The 19,932-nt window shown below is 37.0% G+C and overlaps 1 protein-coding gene across 1 annotated transcript in view; it reads right to left on the bottom strand.

Annotated features, from left to right (window-relative positions):
- LOC149773245 (neuronal acetylcholine receptor subunit alpha-7-like) overlaps positions 1–19,932 on the bottom strand; it is a 40,832-nt gene that overhangs the window by 4,274 nt on the left and 16,626 nt on the right. Inside the window, exons 5-8 of the mRNA XM_089946558.1 lie at positions 7,109–7,365; positions 6,231–6,425; positions 3,931–4,017; positions 2,139–2,248 (exon numbers count right to left, since the gene is read on the bottom strand). Of these exons, the coding sequence (XP_089802684.1) occupies positions 2,139–2,248; positions 3,931–4,017; positions 6,231–6,425; positions 7,109–7,365 (649 nt within the window). The remainder of the gene's footprint in view (positions 1–2,138; positions 2,249–3,930; positions 4,018–6,230; positions 6,426–7,108; positions 7,366–19,932) is intronic.

Genomic DNA, 19,932 nt, shown 5'->3' with positions numbered 1-19,932 from the left:
ACAACGTGTTGTTTGTAAGACATGATCCTGTTTACTGTGAACATATTTTCTGTCAAAGAAACAACGTGTTGTTTGCAAGACATGATAATGTTTACTATGAACATATTTTCTGGCAAATTAACAACGTGTTGTTTGTAAGACATGATCCTGTTTACTGTGAACATATTTTCTGGCAAATTAACAACGGGTTGTTTGTAAGACATGATTGTGTTTACTATGAACATATTTTCTGGCAAATTAACAACGGGTTAATTGTAAGACATGATTGTGTTTACAGTGAGTATATTTTCTGCCAAAGAAATGTGTTGTGTGTAAGACATGATCATGTTTACTATGAACATATTTTCGGTTTAATTAACAACGTGTTGTTTGTAAGACATGATCGTGTTTACTGTGAACATATTTTCGGTCTAATTAACAACGTGTTGTATGTAAGACATGATCGTGTTTACTGTGGGCATTTTTTTTTGTCGAATTAACAAACTGGTTGTTTGTAAGACATGATCGCATTTACTGTGAGCATATTTTCTATCAAATTAACACAGTGTTGTTTGTAAAACGTGATCGTTACTGCGGGCATATTTTGTCGAATTAACAACGGGTTGTTTGTAAGACATGATCATGTTTACTGCGAGCATATTTTCTGTCCAATTAATAACGTGATTGTTTGTAAGACTTGATCGTGTTTACTGCGAGCATATTTTCCGTCAAATGAACAACGTGTTGTTTGTAAGACATGATTCTGTTTACTGGTAGCTTATTTTCCGTCAAATTAACATGTTGTTTGTAAGACATATCCCTGTTTACTGTGAATTTATCTTCTGTCAGATTAACAACGGATTGCTTGTAAGACGTGATCGTGTATAATGTGAGTATATTTTCTGTTAAATTAACAACGTGTTGTTTGTAAGACATGATCATATTTACTTCGAGCATGTTGTCTGTGAAATTAACGACTTGTTGTTTGTAAGACATGATCCTGTTTACATAGAGCATATTTTCTGTCAAATTAACGACGTGTTGTTTGTAAGGTACGATCCTGTTTGCTGCGAGCATATTTTCTTGCAAATTTACAACGCGTTGTTTGTAAGATATGATCGTGTTCACTGTGAACATATTTTCTGTCAAATTAGCAACGGGTTGTTTACAAGACATGATCGTGTATACTGTAAACATATTTTTGTCAAATTAACAACGGGATATTTGCAAGACATGTATACTGTAAACATATTTTCTGTCAAATTAGCAACGGGTTGTTTGCAAGACATGATCGTGTATACTGTAAATATATTTTTTGTCAAATTAACAACGGGATGTTTGCAAGACATGTATACTGTAAACATATTTTCTGTCAAATTAACAACGGGATGTTTGTAGGACATGATGGTGTTTACTGTGATCATATTTTCTGTCGAATTAACAACGTGTTATTTGTAAGACATGTTCGTGTTTGCTGTGAGCATATGTTCTGTCTAATTAAGAACGTGTTGTTTGTAAGACATGATCGTGTTTACTGTGAACATATTTTCTGTTGAATTAAGAACGTGTTGTTTGGAAGACACGATCGTGTTTACTGCGATCATATTTTCTGTCCAGTTAACAACGGGTTGTTTGTAAGACGTGATCGTGTTTAATCTGAGCATATTTTCTGTATAATTAAAATCTTCTTCGTATGTGAAGAATGAAAGCTAAAACGCTTCCACGATTGCCAGGAAATAACTTAGATAGTATTACATTAATGTCGTATAATAGGTATGACGTGAAACAGTAATTTGCTTTGTATGTATAATACATATGACGTCAAACATTAATTTGCGTATCATGTATCATAGGTGTCATGTCAACCATTAGTTTGATTATCATGTGTCAGACACAGTAGTTATCGTAGTAGTATATTCCTTATAAGACAAAATATAAAAAGTTGATATTCAATGAAGTTTTCGCCAAACATTCTACTTTTTCTGTTTCAAGACTGACCTTCGCTAAAATGACAAGTTTATACTCTGAAATATTTTATGTAATCATACAGTTAAATTACATTGATCATGAATTATTCTGAAAGTATGAATCTTTGAAACGGATTTGGTTTGTCTCTAAACATTTGAATATATCTGACATTAATTTCGTAAATAATTTACCCATTGCGGTAGCTTGTGTGTCTCAGGTCCTCGGTGGTGGTAGTTGAGGACAATCACTGTACACAGTACAGACAACGAACACATTATCATTATGCAACAGAAATAGATTCCTGGAATGAGAAGGGAAAAAAAATTGGCGTGACATCAAAGTCTATCTTGCTTATGCATCACAGTTGCAGTCGTTACGTTACACATAAACAAAATGATCAAAATTAGGTTATTTTGATGAGCAAGATCAGTAAAATAGTCCACTATAATTAGGATTTTAGAAACTGAATAACTCAATCAGTTTATAAAGACTTCTCGTTAAATACTTCGTTTGATAGAGCCTATAAATCAACAAACTGTTACAAGCAATAGCTATAATCTTCGGTTTCGCAAAATATTATCAAGTGGAAAAGCAACTGGCATTTCCTTTTTCTAGCCAAAGTGTAATTATATGCAAGTCATAAATATCTCACAGGTAAGCCAACCCTCCCCACACCCCAATGTTAACGCTTGTATTAGATTGTTTTTCGTTATTATGCCGATGGTATTGACCTCTATAACAAAAACACACAAAGGCAATTTCTTTTCTTTACAATTGTTACAGACTGTAATTCAGTTTCTCTTACAACATATCACACTAATACTAATCGTGTTTAAGGTGACTGAACATACACCTGTCTATCCATTATGCAAATCTTCAATGTATCATTGGATAACCCATTATATAAATCTTTAACTTATCGTTGGACTATTAATCATAAAAATAATCAAGTTATCATTGGACAATCCGTTATATAAATAATGGCATTAAGACAATTAAAAACAGCTATTTGGTTAATTTTAGGACCAAGGTTTTTCGGTGTGTCTTCTTAGATCTTTAAATTTTTATTAAATTAAATTTATTTTGTTCGTTTTAATTTTTCAGTGTGATAGTAACATTAATGTAACTGTGTATGTCATCAACATTACTTTGAAGGATTATCATATTCATGTAGATGCGGTGTATGTATAGGTACTATACACTAAAATCGCGTATTATGAATTCTGATGCGCTACACAGCGAAACACCCAGTGAAATTTCTAACCTTAAATATAGCGGAATATGTTCTGTTGAAACAGCATGTGTAAACTTTAAATGACGTTTAAATACGAATCAGAGTTCAAAGAATAGTGGTTGAGACCGTTAGGCCCCTGGTGACAGTGGTTTAGGGATCACTTACATCTCACTTCTGTTTGCGTATGTTCGAAGATCAGGCTCGAGCAACATGGATATGAGAGAAAGCTTGCCAGTAGCTTTTCTTGGATCGGTGGTTCCTCCTGTGCTCTTCGTCCCCCGGATATACTGACGACCATGTACAGATTAATATGTGTTTCACAATGCGTTAGACCCACAATGAATATAACTTGAGCAGTGATTTCGATGTGAACAGTTAAAACTTGAATCAAGTCCACTCGTAAGCCTAAGATCAAATGAGATATCCACAAAAAGGATTTTTTAAAAATAAAACTCTTACAACAGCGATGTTTTCGATTTGAAACAGAACTACGAAGCTTGAACATATAGCTAGGTCGATCCTATTTGTGTGATACGAACTTCATCTGCTGCTTAATTAGGATGTTAAGGTATTTATACTGATTATTAAGAAGAATGTTCGATTGATGGCAAAAGTTGAGGAGTATTTGCTAGTTTATGTGCACTATAGTCGCAGTATAAGATCATGCGATGAAAGACGACAATCAAGTAATGAAATATATCCATAATTTACAACAGTGTTCTTCACTGGAAGGTGCGAAAGTATCATACCAATGAGAGGTAAAGCATCGGATGTGGGAGGCATCGTCTCGGCGACCAGAAGCAGGAAGACCATCAGTGAAAGTAGTATCGTCACACCTGGAAAACCAGTCAATCAAGGCTTGTTGATAGCACATGACTTACTTGAATAAGTTTGCTTTACTGGCAGAACAAATGTAAATGAAATTAAGTTCAGCTTCTAGGACAGTGTCATGAGCATCCCTAAAAATATGCGCGTAAGTAGTTAACTTGCGTAATATGGCAAATTTACATGCCAATTATTTCGAGTATAGCATTGCAAAAGCTAAAAGGGCATAATTAGATCTTGTTTGTGATCTCTACTCAATAATTAGTTTATATATATATATATATATATATATATATATATATATATATATATATATATATATATATATATATATATATATATATATACATACATACATACGTACATACATACATACATAAGAATATACATGTGTCAGCATGGTGAATTGGATATTTTACAGAGCAGTTTACAATATTTCAGTCATCTCCTCCTAGCTACACCAAAGATGCATAACTATAATAAGTATAACTTAAAAGTCTGAAGAAACGAAGCCACAGTTCAATTACATATCGCACATATACTTAAAATAGCAATGAATTTGTCCTAGTTATCAAATACATAAATAAATAATAAATATATATAAATTAGCCAATGAATGACAGTTTCCTGTGCTTAGTGAAGACAGTACATAATAATACAAGCATTAAAAATTCATTTCAGTTTACAATCAACGTTACATCTGGAAGTCTGGAACTTGCCATCAAACAGAGCTTCACTAGCCCTAAAGGCAATCACGAAAAACGATTATGTGAGTGTTGAGTGAGATTCTTTCTAAATAAATTCCTTTGTTATTTCGTTTCTTTCCTGCTTTCCTTTTCTTTGTATAATATTCAATTCTCTTTTTGCTATTAGTTTTGTTTTGTTTCGTGCTTTCGCCTGATTTTATTTAGTTGCCACCATACCATATTGCAACTGTTGTCCTGAGTTGCTGTTAAATGGTACTATATGCATAAATAAACACATCATTTGAGTTTATTTAGTTGGCACCGTTCCTCATTGCTAATGTTGTGCGGAGGTGCTGTTAAACGGTACTACATACATCAATAAACATATCATTTGAGTTTATTTAGTTTGCACCATTCCCAAATACTACTGTTGTGCTGAGGTGCTGTTAAACGGTACTACATACATCAATAAACACATCATTTGATTTTATTTGGTTGGCTCCGTTCCCCATTGGTAATGTTGTACTGAGGTGCTGTTAAATGCTACTACATACATAAATACCTACATAATTAGATGTTATGAGAGCAAGCATCTTTGTTTTCACGGCTGAAGGGCTAAGATAAGACACTACAAATTGTTCCACTAGAACTTCAAGAAGAAATAGCGGAACAAAAATAAAGATAATATAAAAATTTTCCGTGAAGTTATGCAGAACAGTACTCCAAATAATTGGCACAGTAGCAGTTAAACAGATGTTTTATTATTATTATTATTATTATTTAAACGCACTTATTTTCAGTTACATACTTCGCAAAAATAACTTTGTTGTTGTTATTATTGTTGTTAGTAGTAGTAGTGCCTTTATTCTATACTGAAATGTATTGTACAAAAGTACCATTAAAAGTACTTCTAGTATCAAGAAAAGAAAAACCAAATTATTCCAAGGTTTGCGTTGATAGTTCATTAAAATCTCCTTTTTTCCATTTGTTACTTTCCTATGTACTCCTTTCTTATTCCAACTGAAATGATTAGTATCAAGGAAGTAACGGGGTTCAGATTATTGCTTAAAATTCAGTCATTATATTTTTATTACTAAAAAGTACCTTTACTTTCTTGGTATCAAAACAATATGTTTGTTGAACATTTTATATCTATCCCATTTAAAGAAAAATGAAATAAAATCCCAATTTTCGTAGCACAGTAATGACGTGATAAAATCTAAGCGACAAATCGGTGCGTAACATTATCTTCGCTGTGATCGGTAGAGACGTGATATACCCTTTGAATAAAGAGAGAAAGCGTTTAATTTTATGTGGATTTCTACATACAAATGAAACAAATGTTGAAATAACGACTAAATGTTGCATAAAGCATGACAATGTTAAAGTTATAGCTCCCTAAGGGTGTTTAGGACCGTTACATAGACACTAGGTGCATGCATATACGGCATGTATTCCAGAATTAACACAATTATTCGTCATATTCTTTAAATTACAATATAGGTGTTGTACACGAGACTAGAGATAAATCGTCTAACCTAACGAAATTTTCTCTCCGGCGTCAGGAGGCAACATGAATAAGAGGAGAGACATGGAAGAAATGAGCAGACACGGGATAATGATGTTAAAGCCGTAGTACAGTGTTCTCCGCCTAATGTGGATGGTATAGGTTATATCAATATAACGTTCTGGACAGCACTGGTAGGTCTTCACGTTTTTCACTCCAGGAACCCCTATAGAGTAAAAAAAAAATAATGAATGTGACTCCGTGGAAACATCCATTGTAGTGATGAGGCTAATAAACATCTTAGCAGGATGGGAACGAGATGTTGCGGTTCATTACATTGAAGAATTACTCTAAACTCCTGTCATAGTTTCAAAACATGGCTGCAGCAGAGATTGACCTCACCGACAATTTTAATGTACACCATTCTTTGCACAAAATAATAAATGTTCACCAATTGATTTTTAATCATCATTTTAATGTGTTCTCAAGGAATGAAAATTGCATTTATTTGATTTAAATTCCCGAAGAGTGTTTCTCTACAGGATATTTTACATCGATCAACAAAATGCTTTTTGTAGAAAATACGGAAATATTTACACTAGATCTATTAAGCAGAATAACATACCTACCCCTACATATCTACCAAACTACCTACATATATATTTACCTGCCTATACATACATACATACATACATACATACATACATACATACATACGTACGTACATACATACATACGTACATTCATACATACATACATGCATACTACATACATACATACATACAGAGAGACAGACAGACAGATAGACATACATACATACATACATACATACATACATACATATATACATATATACATACATACATACATACATACATATATACATACATACATACATACATACATTACCTGATAAATCCCATTCACCATTCCTGATGAAAGTCGTTGTATCCCCGCCAGCTTCGTTATCCATGTATAGGTCAATAAATCGGCCATCATATGTCCAGGATCCAAATTTCAAGCTGCACTTTTGATCATCAAACGGAAACCAGGTGATATCAATGGCGCACGTGCTTTTAAACATCCCTGGTGGTACCCATAACGTATTACCCTGATGGTCAACAATAACGTTAGTGTGGTATGTCCCGTCAAAGGCTTCATCTGCACTATTTCATGAAGCAAAAAGTGTATCACAAGATTATATATATATATATATATATATATATATATATATATATATATATATATATATATATATATGCACAATTCATTGCTCCAATCTGTATAAATGCCAATCTGAGTATGCTACTGACAAATGGCGGCCGACAAATTTATCTGACCTATAAAGAAAGCAAAAGGAACTTTACGCGACCAGGTTGAATGACGTTGGGTATCTCTTAAATCTTGTTTAATTGTTATATCTTTTTCCATTGCAATTGTTGGATCGTAAAGTGCAAAATTTTGGAGATTCAGAGGATTGTTCTGTTTCCATTTTTCTTTTTCCGTTGTGCAAGAACTCCCCTCCGGGTGAATCGCTAAGTGCGAAAAGAACTTTAGGAGATTCAGAGGGCTGTCCAGGATGAATTTTAGTTAGCTGATTTTGTTAACGTTAAAGATAGATAGTGATGGTATTTCCTTTGATTCCACCGTGAATGACAAACGAGCATCTACTATTATTAATAATCTTGTTGATGACTGCAAGTATATATTCAGAATAAAATCTATTGTCGAAAATATCAGCGAAGATGGTCAGACTGGGATTATTTGTGATAAACTCGACCCTGTTTATCAACGGTGGTAAGATAGATGACGTGGTTATTTTAAAAAAAAAACACACACACATTGACGTTTCCGATAATTATAATAACAATCAGAAGCGAGATCTTGTACAATTCTTGTAAATACTGTAGTAAGGGTGCTCCGATAATTTTATATGATCATAATTCACATGCGTGGACCGAATCGGTGACAAAATGTCCAAGGGAGAGAATACTGGGATGTTATGACCGCGATACTTTTGAGGAAATCCACAACATAAGCGAGCTTGACCCTGTATCGGTCTGGCTATTTCACGGAGATGACTCCGAGTCGGATGAATCAACACATAATCAGTTTATGTTAAAATCTAGAGTTATTTATCGGAATGAATCACTCCAACGACATATGAAACATGTTTTAGTAAAATATAACATAGACAACTATGAATTATTCAAAAACTGTTTTACGGCGTCATCTGTAGCTGTCCATATAAACCAACAAAGAAATTCATGGCGTCCAACTCCAAAAGAATTTCTTGATGATGTATCACACTCTTGTGTCTTTGGCCAAGACGGTATTTGGAACGCAAAATATAAAACATTCAGCATGATTTCTGTCGACGATGTCGCTGATTATCAGGCGGCTTTTCTTGGACTAGGCGAGTGTCATCATTATTTTGAACGATTTGGGCACCCAACACACGCAATTATATAAGTTGCAATAAACAGGCCACTACTAAATATCGATCTTACTGGATTTGCCGAGATTGAGTCACCGAGTTTTCAGCGAGTATTCCACCGGTCATATCAATTTGGTTTGGTAGGGTCTTCAATAAACCAGATAACCAAAATCAGAGTGGTTGGACTCCAATAGTATCAATAAGATATATGTTAGGCACTAAGATTTTAACGTCGTTAACAGTAACCTCTGCGACAATTTCGTACAAAAAACAAAAGCAAGTTTGGGTACCGCAAGATGACAAAGAAATATGCAGAAACATTCTTGGGAAATTTACTCAGTGTTCATCACATCGTTATACACGATTAATTATGGATCCAGCGGAATTAGATTTTGTCATCAATGACAGCGGAAAACGGTATATTGATGTCACGGAGAAATGCATATACACGAGATGGAATAATTATTGGCACGACCGTTAGCTACTGCGACGGCAGTTCTCCTCAGTTTACTCATTAGAGGTCATCTATACTGACATACTCCTCATTAAACCTGCTATTAACGATCAACAGATTTCCTAATGATCGTTGATGCTAGGTTTAATGACGTGTATGTCAGCATAGATGACCTCGCCATGGATTCTTTTTATATTAGTCATTTTAAAATGGACCTTTTTGAGCCATTTATTAAAGAAGACACCAGCTGTGTCAGCTGGTGTTCATGGCGATTAAAACACAAACAAATATGTAAATATTCTGAATCAGCTGATATTAAAATACCCAGCGATAATTTATTAGGACCATCATAATCACCCTCAGTAAGCACGAGATATAGCATGGTCTATCTGAATTGTCTGGGTGGTTATGGCAACACAACACGTGAATTATTTAAAAACTCTGACATGATTGTGTTGACGCCAACTCACTGGCCGGCCAGAGAGATGAGACAACGTTGTGTCAGCGCATGCACGTATCATAGTTTATTTAGATGGCGAGGCGGTGCATGGACGCCCGAAAAAGAAGGTGAGAAATATATCCCGAAAACAATTATCTGGGATGAGATTTGTACAGTATCTAAAGAAATATCGCATACATTTCTTGATTGGATATTAACAAAATCTACTGCAATTATCATGTGTGGTGACCATGGACAGCCTGCGCCGTTTACAGATGAATCATCGCACGAATAGGTGATCAACTATAATACAGTAGAGGCTGTACTCTAGGGGCTGTACAACAGGCCTTGTCGGCATCGGAGGCGCAATTCGTTTTACGACCAAACACATCGTGCTGGACTCTGAGATATGCAATAATAATTCATTCGTCTCAGGGATTAACAATATCAGATACCAATATATGGATTGTAGATGATCGCATAGAATGGTCAAATTTAGTTTATATGGCTGTGTTCAGAGTAACAAAAATATCTCAGTTACACAGTATTGTCTAAGTGTTGGAGCTGACCAAAACCAACAACAGCGTCATCAGGAATTATCAACACAGTGAAGAAAAAATTAGATGGTTATGCGAGAGATGACAAAAACAGCGCCATTTCGACCTGGATGTAAACTTTGTCATGACTCTGAAGCAACGACAAAATGATCATTACGCCTGCTGTAGCATAATAATGTTGTGGAAATATTTTCCTAATAACGTACGACGATTTACCCTGGACTGAATCGTAAGTATTATCTCTGTCATGTCTTGAATGTAACTGACGACGAAGAGCTTCGTTCCACAGAGCGTATGACTCATGTTAACGTTTTTTGTTGGCGTGTATCCAACCTGGTGGTGACTGGGCGTTTTCAGGAATTACCTGTAATTGTTCACGGACGAATCCACGTTGAGGAGCTGCTGAATTTAGTCCATAGATTGGTGGTTGCATAGTAGATCTTACCACGTTGGAAATTGTATGTGTTGTTATACTCCTCACGGGACAAGTTGCTCTTGCTGAACCATTTTCAAAATCGCCAGGTTCATATAAATACCTCACTGTTTCTTTATTACACTGGTCAACAGTGAAATCATTACTGACTTGAAAAGGCCCTAATCTGTAGTATTTTGGTGTGCCGAACACGAATATAACCGTGAAAAATTTGTATTGGCTCTCGTTTTGAAGATATTCATATACCTCATTTTCTATGTTTCACTGTGTAAATTTCTCCAGTAGGACTGCAGCAACATCCGGAATAATGATGTAACATTGCATAATACCATCATGCTCACATCATCCACAGTTGATTGCATCATTTTCTGATGCAATGCAATACTAATGCCATGCGGCTGCTGAAGTAAGTTGACGTCAGCAGTGTACTATACATGTGTAGGCCTATTATACTAATGCCAGGCGGCTGCTGAAGCTGACGTAAGCAGTGTACTATATAAAGCCCAATCAGATAGGTTCAGCATTTAAAATATTTTAGACGTTGTGCGAGACAGTTCAAGCTACTGTTACATAAAACTTATTATTTTATCCATTTACGTACAATAAAGAACAGTAATGCCTCGAAAGTGTGTTAATACCGCGGACAATTTTTGCTATATTTGTGGGGAAGTGACATTTGCCAACCAGAAGAAAAGTATCAATTCTCAAGTGAAGAAGGCATATCATCTTTACTTCGGATGCAAGGTTGGTGACCAAGACAAGCCTTGGGCTCCGCATATATGCTGTGCTACATGTACAACACAGCTTTCACAGTGGTTGAATTGCAAAAGGTCATCAATGCCGTTTGCAGTCCCAATGGTGTGGAGAGAGCCAAGCAACCACCTAAATGACTGTTACTTCTGCTTGGTTCCTCCTTTTTCCGGCGGAATAACGAAGCGAAAGAAGTCGAGAATAGTCTACCCAAACATTCCGTCTGCATTGAGACCAGTTCCACATGGTGAGGGACTTCCTATTCCAGAACCTCCAGCAGAATATTCTCTTGATTCATCTGACGAAGACAAAGGTGAGTCGACCTGTTCTTCTCCTGGTCCATCAGCATGCAGTGATCCAGATTTTCACTGTGGTGCATCATCAACCCCACACAGAATAACACAGGAAGAACTAAATGACCTGATTCGTGATTTGGACTTATCAAAGAACAAGGCAGAATTGCTAGGATCAAGACTCCAACAATGGAATCTTCTAGAAGAAGATGTCACAATTACTGCATATCGAAAGCGCCACCAGCAATTGGAGCCTTTCTTCAGAAAGGAAAGTAATCTGATATTCTGTTCCGATATTGAGGGCCTCATGAATGCTTTAAAAATCACTCATGACCCACAAGAATGGAGACTATTTGTGGACTCTTCGAAACTGAGTCTCAAGGCTGTGCTTTTGCACAATGGAAACATTCTTCCATCTATTCCAGAAGCGTATGCTGTCCACATGAAAGAGACATACGATAACTTAAGGCAGCTACTGAATTCCATTGAGTATAACAAGTACAGCTGGCACCTCTGTGGTGATTTGAAGGTAGTTGCCCTTTTAATGGGACTGCAGCAAGGATATACAAAATACATGTGTTTCTTATGCGAGTGGGATAGCCGAGCAAGGGAAATGCACTACATGAGGAAGGAATGGACTCACAGGCAGAATGTAGCCATTGGAGAGAAGAATATCCAACACCCAGCTCTGGTTGAGGCTCAGAAAATCTTGCTACCACCCCTTCACATCAAACTAGGTTTGATGAAGAACTTCGTGAAAGCCATTGACCGGACTTTGCCAGCATTCCGATACCTGCATGAAAAATTCCCTCGACTCAGCGAAGCAAAGATTAAAGAGGGAGTTTTTGTGGGTCCTCAGAGCTTTTCAAAGATGACCGGTTCAACAACTTGCTGGAAGGTGACGCGAAACAAGCATGGAATGCTTTTCGCCTAGTTTCTACAAACTTCCTCGGAAATGTTAGGGCAGAAAACTATAAGGAACTAGTAGAAGACATGTTGATGAAGTATAAGAAACTTGGCTGCAATATGTCTCTAAAGATTCACTTCCTTCATTCCCATTTGGATTTCTTTCCTAGCAACTGTGGTATTGTTAGTGATGAACACGGCGAACGTTTTCATCAAGATATCGCAACAATGGAACAAAGATACCAGGGAAAATGGTCCACTACAATGCTGGCTGACTACTGCTGGACACTCCTCAGAGATGCTCCCGAACAGCTGTACAAGAGACAGGCGAAGAAATCTAAGATGTAGTCAATGACTTGATTTTTTATAGGTAGGCTATTACAGTTGACCTTTTACTATTGGAATGCATTTCGTTATGTAAACATTAATTTCTTGCAGATTACAAAAAAACTAGAGCCAATTTTGCAATTTGACTGTCATATTCGTGTTCAGCACATAAAAATTGATAAGAATTGACTAATTTTATTTCAGTAACATGACTTTTGTAAAAATTTGTTGTCCAGTGTTACCTAACACTGGTTGTTGTAGCTGATAGGGTCATTTTCTTCGTGGGATGTGTTTGTTTGCAATTGCACTGATAGGTTTTATGTTAATTCAACGCGGCCACCACACGAGATCTGTCCTGAACATGCAGTAATTCCTGGGCATATTGATGTCCAAAGAGGCGCTGTACAAGTGTTTGATTAAATCGTTCAACGATTGCCTGATCGCGATGTATCATGGTGTGTCCACGTCTAATTTTAAAGGTATGTTGTTGCATCAGCGTCGTTACTGCACCGAGAAATTCTTTGCCAGGATCAACCTGTAGTAATTGTGGCAGTCGGACGCCACCATAAATTCGTTCAAACCCTGCTACGATTTTATACCATAACGGTTCAGCCTCTTTGCATCTACTTGCAACTTCTACGACAGTTAATGCGTATTTGTATGTGCGCCATTTATGTACATCAAGTGGTAAAATCAAGGTGTGGGTGTGGGTGTGGTGACCTCAAACCGTCTAAGTTCAATCATTTTGGGACGTGGAAGATAAATTTGCCACTTGCGCGTATGACTCTTGCTGAATCGGCGAGTTGTTTAATTGCTGATGTACCTCTTCGATATCCTTTTGGACTGTAGTAAATAAATTCGATTATGTAATTGTTGGCGAGTGATTCTCGTATTTTTTTTAATCTTAAATAAAATTCAGTGTGTGAATTAACTTTTATACGCGACATCACGAACATAGCACGCTTCATCAATCTCATTTACCGGAAATTCGCCCGGGATGGTTGATTTCTTTTCGTCAAGTCTAATATCAAGGCGAGTTCCAGGTCCACAACAATTATATACTGGAAGATGTTTTTTCCCAGGATACTTAGCCCATGGAATTCCAGGTATTTTCCTGAGTGCCTTAGCAAAATAACCGCCCTCTTTTTCAACAGGAATACTCACAAACTTATATTTTTGTATGCCGCATTTTACACATTTACCTGTGAGTGCATGTGTGTTCTTTTTCAGCGTGGTTCCTGTCAGAAATGTACCGGTGACTGTCCTGCATCAAACACAATATAAACTCATGATTTGCAAAGAAATATTATACTTGTACAATATGAACGTGATTGACTTTACAGCGATACGTGAACATGTACTGGTCAAACATCATCCAGTGTTACCAATGTCCATTTGAGCTATTATAATTGGCCTATCTGGGTTGGGTAAAACTCAGTTGTTGCTCATCCTGAAAATGAGGTGGCTCAAATGGAACAAACTTTATTTAGTAGCGCATCCATGGATGACCAACGATGTTATTATGTTCATAAGGAATTTAATGAATCTGAAGCGGCTGAAGACCTTGTTATTGAATTTACAGACATTGATGAAGCGCCGTCCATTGAGGATATTAATGGGGATATCAACAGTCTAGTGGTTTACTATGTTGTCATGCTTGAAAAACAAGCAAATCAAGCCAGAATATTTCCCACGGGGCAGACTTGTAACACAGATGTCATTACGTTACTCAGGACTATGCTCAGATTCCCAGAGTAATTAGAGATAAGTGTAAGATTTTGGTCATGTTTAACGGGGTTGATACGCATACGCTTCGAAATATTCATAAGACAAGGTGTCCCGACGATACAGACATATGCAAGTTTAAAGATTTCTTCGCAGATGCTCAAGATACCCCGGATGGATTCATTACGATACTTTTACACGATCTAGCAAAACGTTCTCGCATTGGTTTCGATAAATTCTTTTATTAACGAAATACATTTGTTGTTTAATGATCCCGGAACAAATTAAGGAAGATTATCTCTACGATCGAACAATTTCAGCAGGAGGGTCTCGCGATTCTACTTGATGTTGAAGAAATCAACAATGATTTTGAGATGAATCAGCAGCGACGGGAAGAGGGCAGATATACACTCGCGGTTGAGTACAGATTTATGACATTACTCCAATGCGAAATGGATTTGTCATTGGCGGATTTGCACGTACAAAATGATATAGCTAAATGTATAAAATTGAGAAAATACAGTCGGATTTGTCTTGAGAATATGAGCGGCTGTAAGTGCATATGCGAAACGTCTGAAAAAACTTGTGTCAGATTCCTTGCAGTCCGCCCCTAATATATCAGCAGAACCCGCCAAGGAATCCACATAATATCAACGTCAATGGTAAAAAAGAATTCAGATAGTAAACACAAATTAAGGACAAAGAAATGTTTGAGCTTTTTTTGTTTGTTTTTTCGTTGGCCGAGAGAGGCCGTTCAAGGCATGTCTCGCACATACAAAACTAAGTCAATTCTTCACCGCCTGTGTCCAATAAATTACTGTCTTGGTAGGTTAGACGAAAACTTATTAGTGACAGCTATGGATTATGACATCGTAAATAAACAGGATTAGGAGGCACCAACAAAATCTAAGGTCCCGGGGGGACATCTGGAGAAATGCTGTCAAGAAATATCCTTGCTGAACCTGCCCTTGTAGTGCTTGCCCAGACGCAGTATAGCTACCACGGATTGTGTCACACACTAGATTTAAAGAAAACGTCGACGTGATGTTGACAATACATGACGACCACCAGCATTAGGATCGTTATTATGTCAGAAAATTATCAGCTAGGCCTCAGTTTTTTTTCCACCAAGCGTAAATCTTTAAAAATTGTTCGTCAGTTAAGTCATTGATTTCCTGTTGCAATATATCGGTATGAACCCATTGTCTTTTGAACCCACTGTATTTTGAATGTTGGCAGCTGGACTTTGGTGATCTTTTTTCTCATTTTCCCAGTTGTTAATCATTGATTCTATTAGAGTTGTTGTAATAATTCTAATTCATATTTTAGTGCCCATAATATATGTATAAATATAACAGTTCCTTTTATTCTTCTATCAGATATTTTAATAATAATTTCTCATGGGAAATATTTGATATATTTATTAATTTCACGTATCAGTTTAGATCCTTGAAAATAAACCCCAGCATCATATGTGCAATCTTTAAATTCTTTCAATTCAAGCACAGGTAATTCCACTGGTAGGTCCGTCAGGGTATGACCATCGTGCAGGATGAATACTCGATTTAAATATTTATACACACAATACTTACCTCCCAGAATTTTATTATACAAATAATGGTTAAAACAATCTTCGATGTCTTTTACCATTATTTTCTCTTGAGTAAAATGAGATTTGTGTGGTTCAGGTTTTTGTTCAGCAGCTACTGGTGCTACCAATGGCCACCCCGGCACAGTTCTGATCGATGACGTATATATATATCAACGGTGTAATTTGATTCAACAGATATTTCAATGGCAGCGCTCATCGTTGACTCGTGCACTTTGAAAGCGATCTTTGATTCTTTTTCCGTTATACTACGCTGAAGTTTATCATTGATTTGTTCGATTTGATATGATCCTGCTGATACTCTGACGACTTTCCAAATTGGTATTGGCAGACTATTCTCATCCGGCTTGGTTTTATACGAGAATATCAGTGTATTGTTGGTGGCATCTAATTAACGAAATGATTCTTCTCTGATACTTGGCCAATTATAATCAAGTTGTAATTGTACCAATGCGATCTCACGTGGCCGACCATTAGGAGCTTTTATTGGAGGTGGAAAGCCAGTATCGAATTCTGGCGTTGTTTTAGCGATGATCTGTTCCATTCATGTAGTTATTTCTGCGGTTATTATCATGTATACCGTGGATTCTAAATGTGGCGTTGCCAACGTTGGCAACGTTAGCGCTGGTATGATTTTGTTTTGTACATATATATTTTTTTGTCTCATCACGTGCTCCCCGAAGATTTCTTCCAGCGAAGCCTACCACGCACATGCTTGATTATACAGAAATGATTGTGTGGGATTTAGTATGGTATATACTAAAGTACACAAATTGAAGAAGTCCAGACAGTAGTAGAATATCACTTGGGTTAAGGTATACTCGTATAATTCCAAAACGAATATTGCCAAAATATTATGTTCCATCATAATTCTTATTGTTTTAGATCAAGAAGATTCGTAGTCATAAGGCAAAGAAAAGAGTGGAACTATCCTAAATTGCTTAGGTCCAAACAGGGATAACCTGTATACCACAGTAACTTCAGCTGTATATTTGATAGAGTTGTTTTGCGGTGACCATCTTCCCGATCCAGACACTACTACTGTGTATACCATGTTGATGAGTCGAGTGAATTACACCGTCGGTAATCTTTTCAATTTTATCGAGTCCAGTGTTTATCGAATTGATTCTTGAGTTGATGTTGGTGGGCTTATTGTTAATGATTTATACTGTTGTTGTATTGATGACTAAATCAAGAAGTTGTGTCTGAATTTCAGAGAGTTTGGTGTTGATTACCATTGGATTTCCAAAGAAATTATCCATGGTTCTATTTATATTTCTACTTTATATGGAGGCACTGATGACTTTGACATAGCGTTAAGTACAGCATGTACTTCTGGATCGCATGTTGGTGGATCCGTTATTGTCTGTGTTGGTAATGTTAAATACAATATTGGTATGTCACCGGCTAAGCCACTATACCGTAAAAATACTTTTGGTGTCGCCAATCCATACGAATCAAAATACACAACTCGACGCGGTTCAACCGCGTATGCAATCCAATGAGGACCTGGACCAGAACTTTAATCGAAATTAATGATACCAGTTTCAACATAGTTTGGTTTTTCCGCTAATTGGTCACGCATGAAAACAACTCTGAATCTTTTTATGTTTAATCGCCTAACATCAGCAAGTAAATCAAAATGCGACATGGGAAGCTTTAAGGAAGCGTCTTCGGCAGTCTCAGACCTTGACCATATCGTGTTCCTGGTAATCTGAGACCCCGTCCTTTTTCTAGGTATTTAAACTGTACCGGGGCACTCCATGTCCTGTCGCTTTTTTCAGTGCCATGCCGTCAACAGTTTCAAAAGCACCAACTGTGCATTCTTTTTCAACAGCTGCAGCCGCTACTGCAATTAGTGCTGATATCGCTGCAAGAAACGGAAATATATTTTCGGTTTTTGTTGTGTCACTGATCGCCTTCGCAGTAAGATCAAGTCAAACGCCAGTTTTTGATTTCTTGGCGTTATTGTAGTGTTTGTGATGACCTTCAGTCAACAATACTTTTTTTGGCCATGCAACGCATCTGATTTCAGATTTATTTTTGCCCCGGAATTCTTCTCCGATGCGGGTTGCAGTTTTTTTTATTTCGTCCAGGTGTCAGAGTAACACTGACGTGATAAAATGACATTATAACATCATGAATGATCTAATTACGGATTGGTTGAGATCAAATTACATGTTCGGAAAACACATGTTTTCTACGGGCGCATCAATCATTCTCATTCGTCCTCCAAAACCTTCAAGCAACACTGATTTGTCTGACAGTATAACAGAGGTTGCTATGTAACCACTAGCTGGTGATCATGCTACACGAGCTAAACAGATTGCCTAAACGAATCCAAGTGTTCCAGTGAGAAATGATCAACCGATGATTCACACGTGCAACCTGATTGTTTTCAAAATTCAGTAACAATTGTTCGGCTCGTTTTTGATGTCCATTTATTTTCAGAGAAACGTCACTAATTCCGAGAGTATCAAATACCATTGGGGTCCGCTCTTGTGAGTCTACTCTGGCGTTTTCCTGAACCATTATAAATATATATCGTGACACCAACATTCCCTGCTGTAATGCTATGTGTCATGTGAATAAACCAGCACCGTTACTCTGGACGCTGCCTGTAGTCATCGTCAACCACGACGGCGTTGACTTACTGCCGTTGTCCATGAAAGAGGGCAGCCATTGTTCTTCAACGAGTGATAGCGTTATATCGTTGTCATCCACAATGAAAGTTTTGTCAGGATCACTTTACCAGCATTATACTTGTTATTATATTTTTTCTCTCTCGGCCACTCTTGTTGTTTTGTCGGTGATGGCATTCCAACTAATTCTTTCAACCACTCATTTGCAGGTTGATTTATTATTTTGCTGACACTTGGTGACATCACTTCGGTGCTAGGAGGGCAATTTTTCTGTCAGTGGTTTTCGTCATACTAATCGTGCGAGTCTGTCTTGCATAGCCGAGAATGCTTTACCACCAACATCACAAATAGTGCCAATACCCTTCGCACGAACAACTTCAATGGCTTTCATACTTAATTGTTTTACAATCGGGATAGCTTTTGGGGTTATCCTTCTAAAAGGTATTGAAAAACATCGCCGAGTCCATCTCCGTAGATCATTTTATAACCGGTAATCGTGCATTTATCTCCCTGATGATTTCATGCCCACTTTGGTCATTGTATATACTCATGTTATTTTGTTATCGCCGATCTAACTGAAAGCTCACGGCGATAATCGTCGGTAATTTAATCGATCAGAGCCCGATAGACGCTACTGTCCGTGACGCCACTGGTAACTAAACGCTGACAAATGTCAGCTGGTTCATTGATGATTTCGTGGAATTGTTGCCGGATCGTCTTCCACGAATCAAATTTTATAGTCGATCAACTTCACTGAGGATGTTATTGGGACAAAGTTTATTTTGAATCACCGACGATTCAAAGATCACATTGCCACCTTGATTTTTACGACGTCAATCGCGAATGGCAAGACCACTTCCCGTTGCTCCTTCAATTGGTTCTGGTTCTGGTTCGGGATTGCGCTGTTGAAGTTCCTCTAATGCAGCTTTTCTCTTTCTTTCGTTGCTTGAGGATTTGTTTTTGTTCTTTCTTTTCTCGTTTTGTCAATTGTAAGCTTCAATTTTTTGTGTGACTCTATCCTTTTCTGTTTTATTTGTTCAACATACTCATCCACCACCCTGTTAGAAGATTTAAAATTTTCATCATCACATCTGACCTGTTGAGTACTGGAATATACGTATTTACGTCAGACATCATGAACTACATTTTTTTATATGTTCG

This window comes from Sinohyriopsis cumingii, unplaced genomic scaffold (assembly GCF_028554795.1).
Source record: "Sinohyriopsis cumingii isolate HCF-2022 unplaced genomic scaffold, ASM2855479v2 utg000744l, whole genome shotgun sequence".
Taxonomy (NCBI): Eukaryota; Metazoa; Mollusca; class Bivalvia; order Unionida; family Unionidae; genus Sinohyriopsis; species Sinohyriopsis cumingii.
The sequence above is the reverse complement of the archived record's forward strand: the minus strand, read 5'-3'. Positions and strand labels throughout refer to the sequence as shown.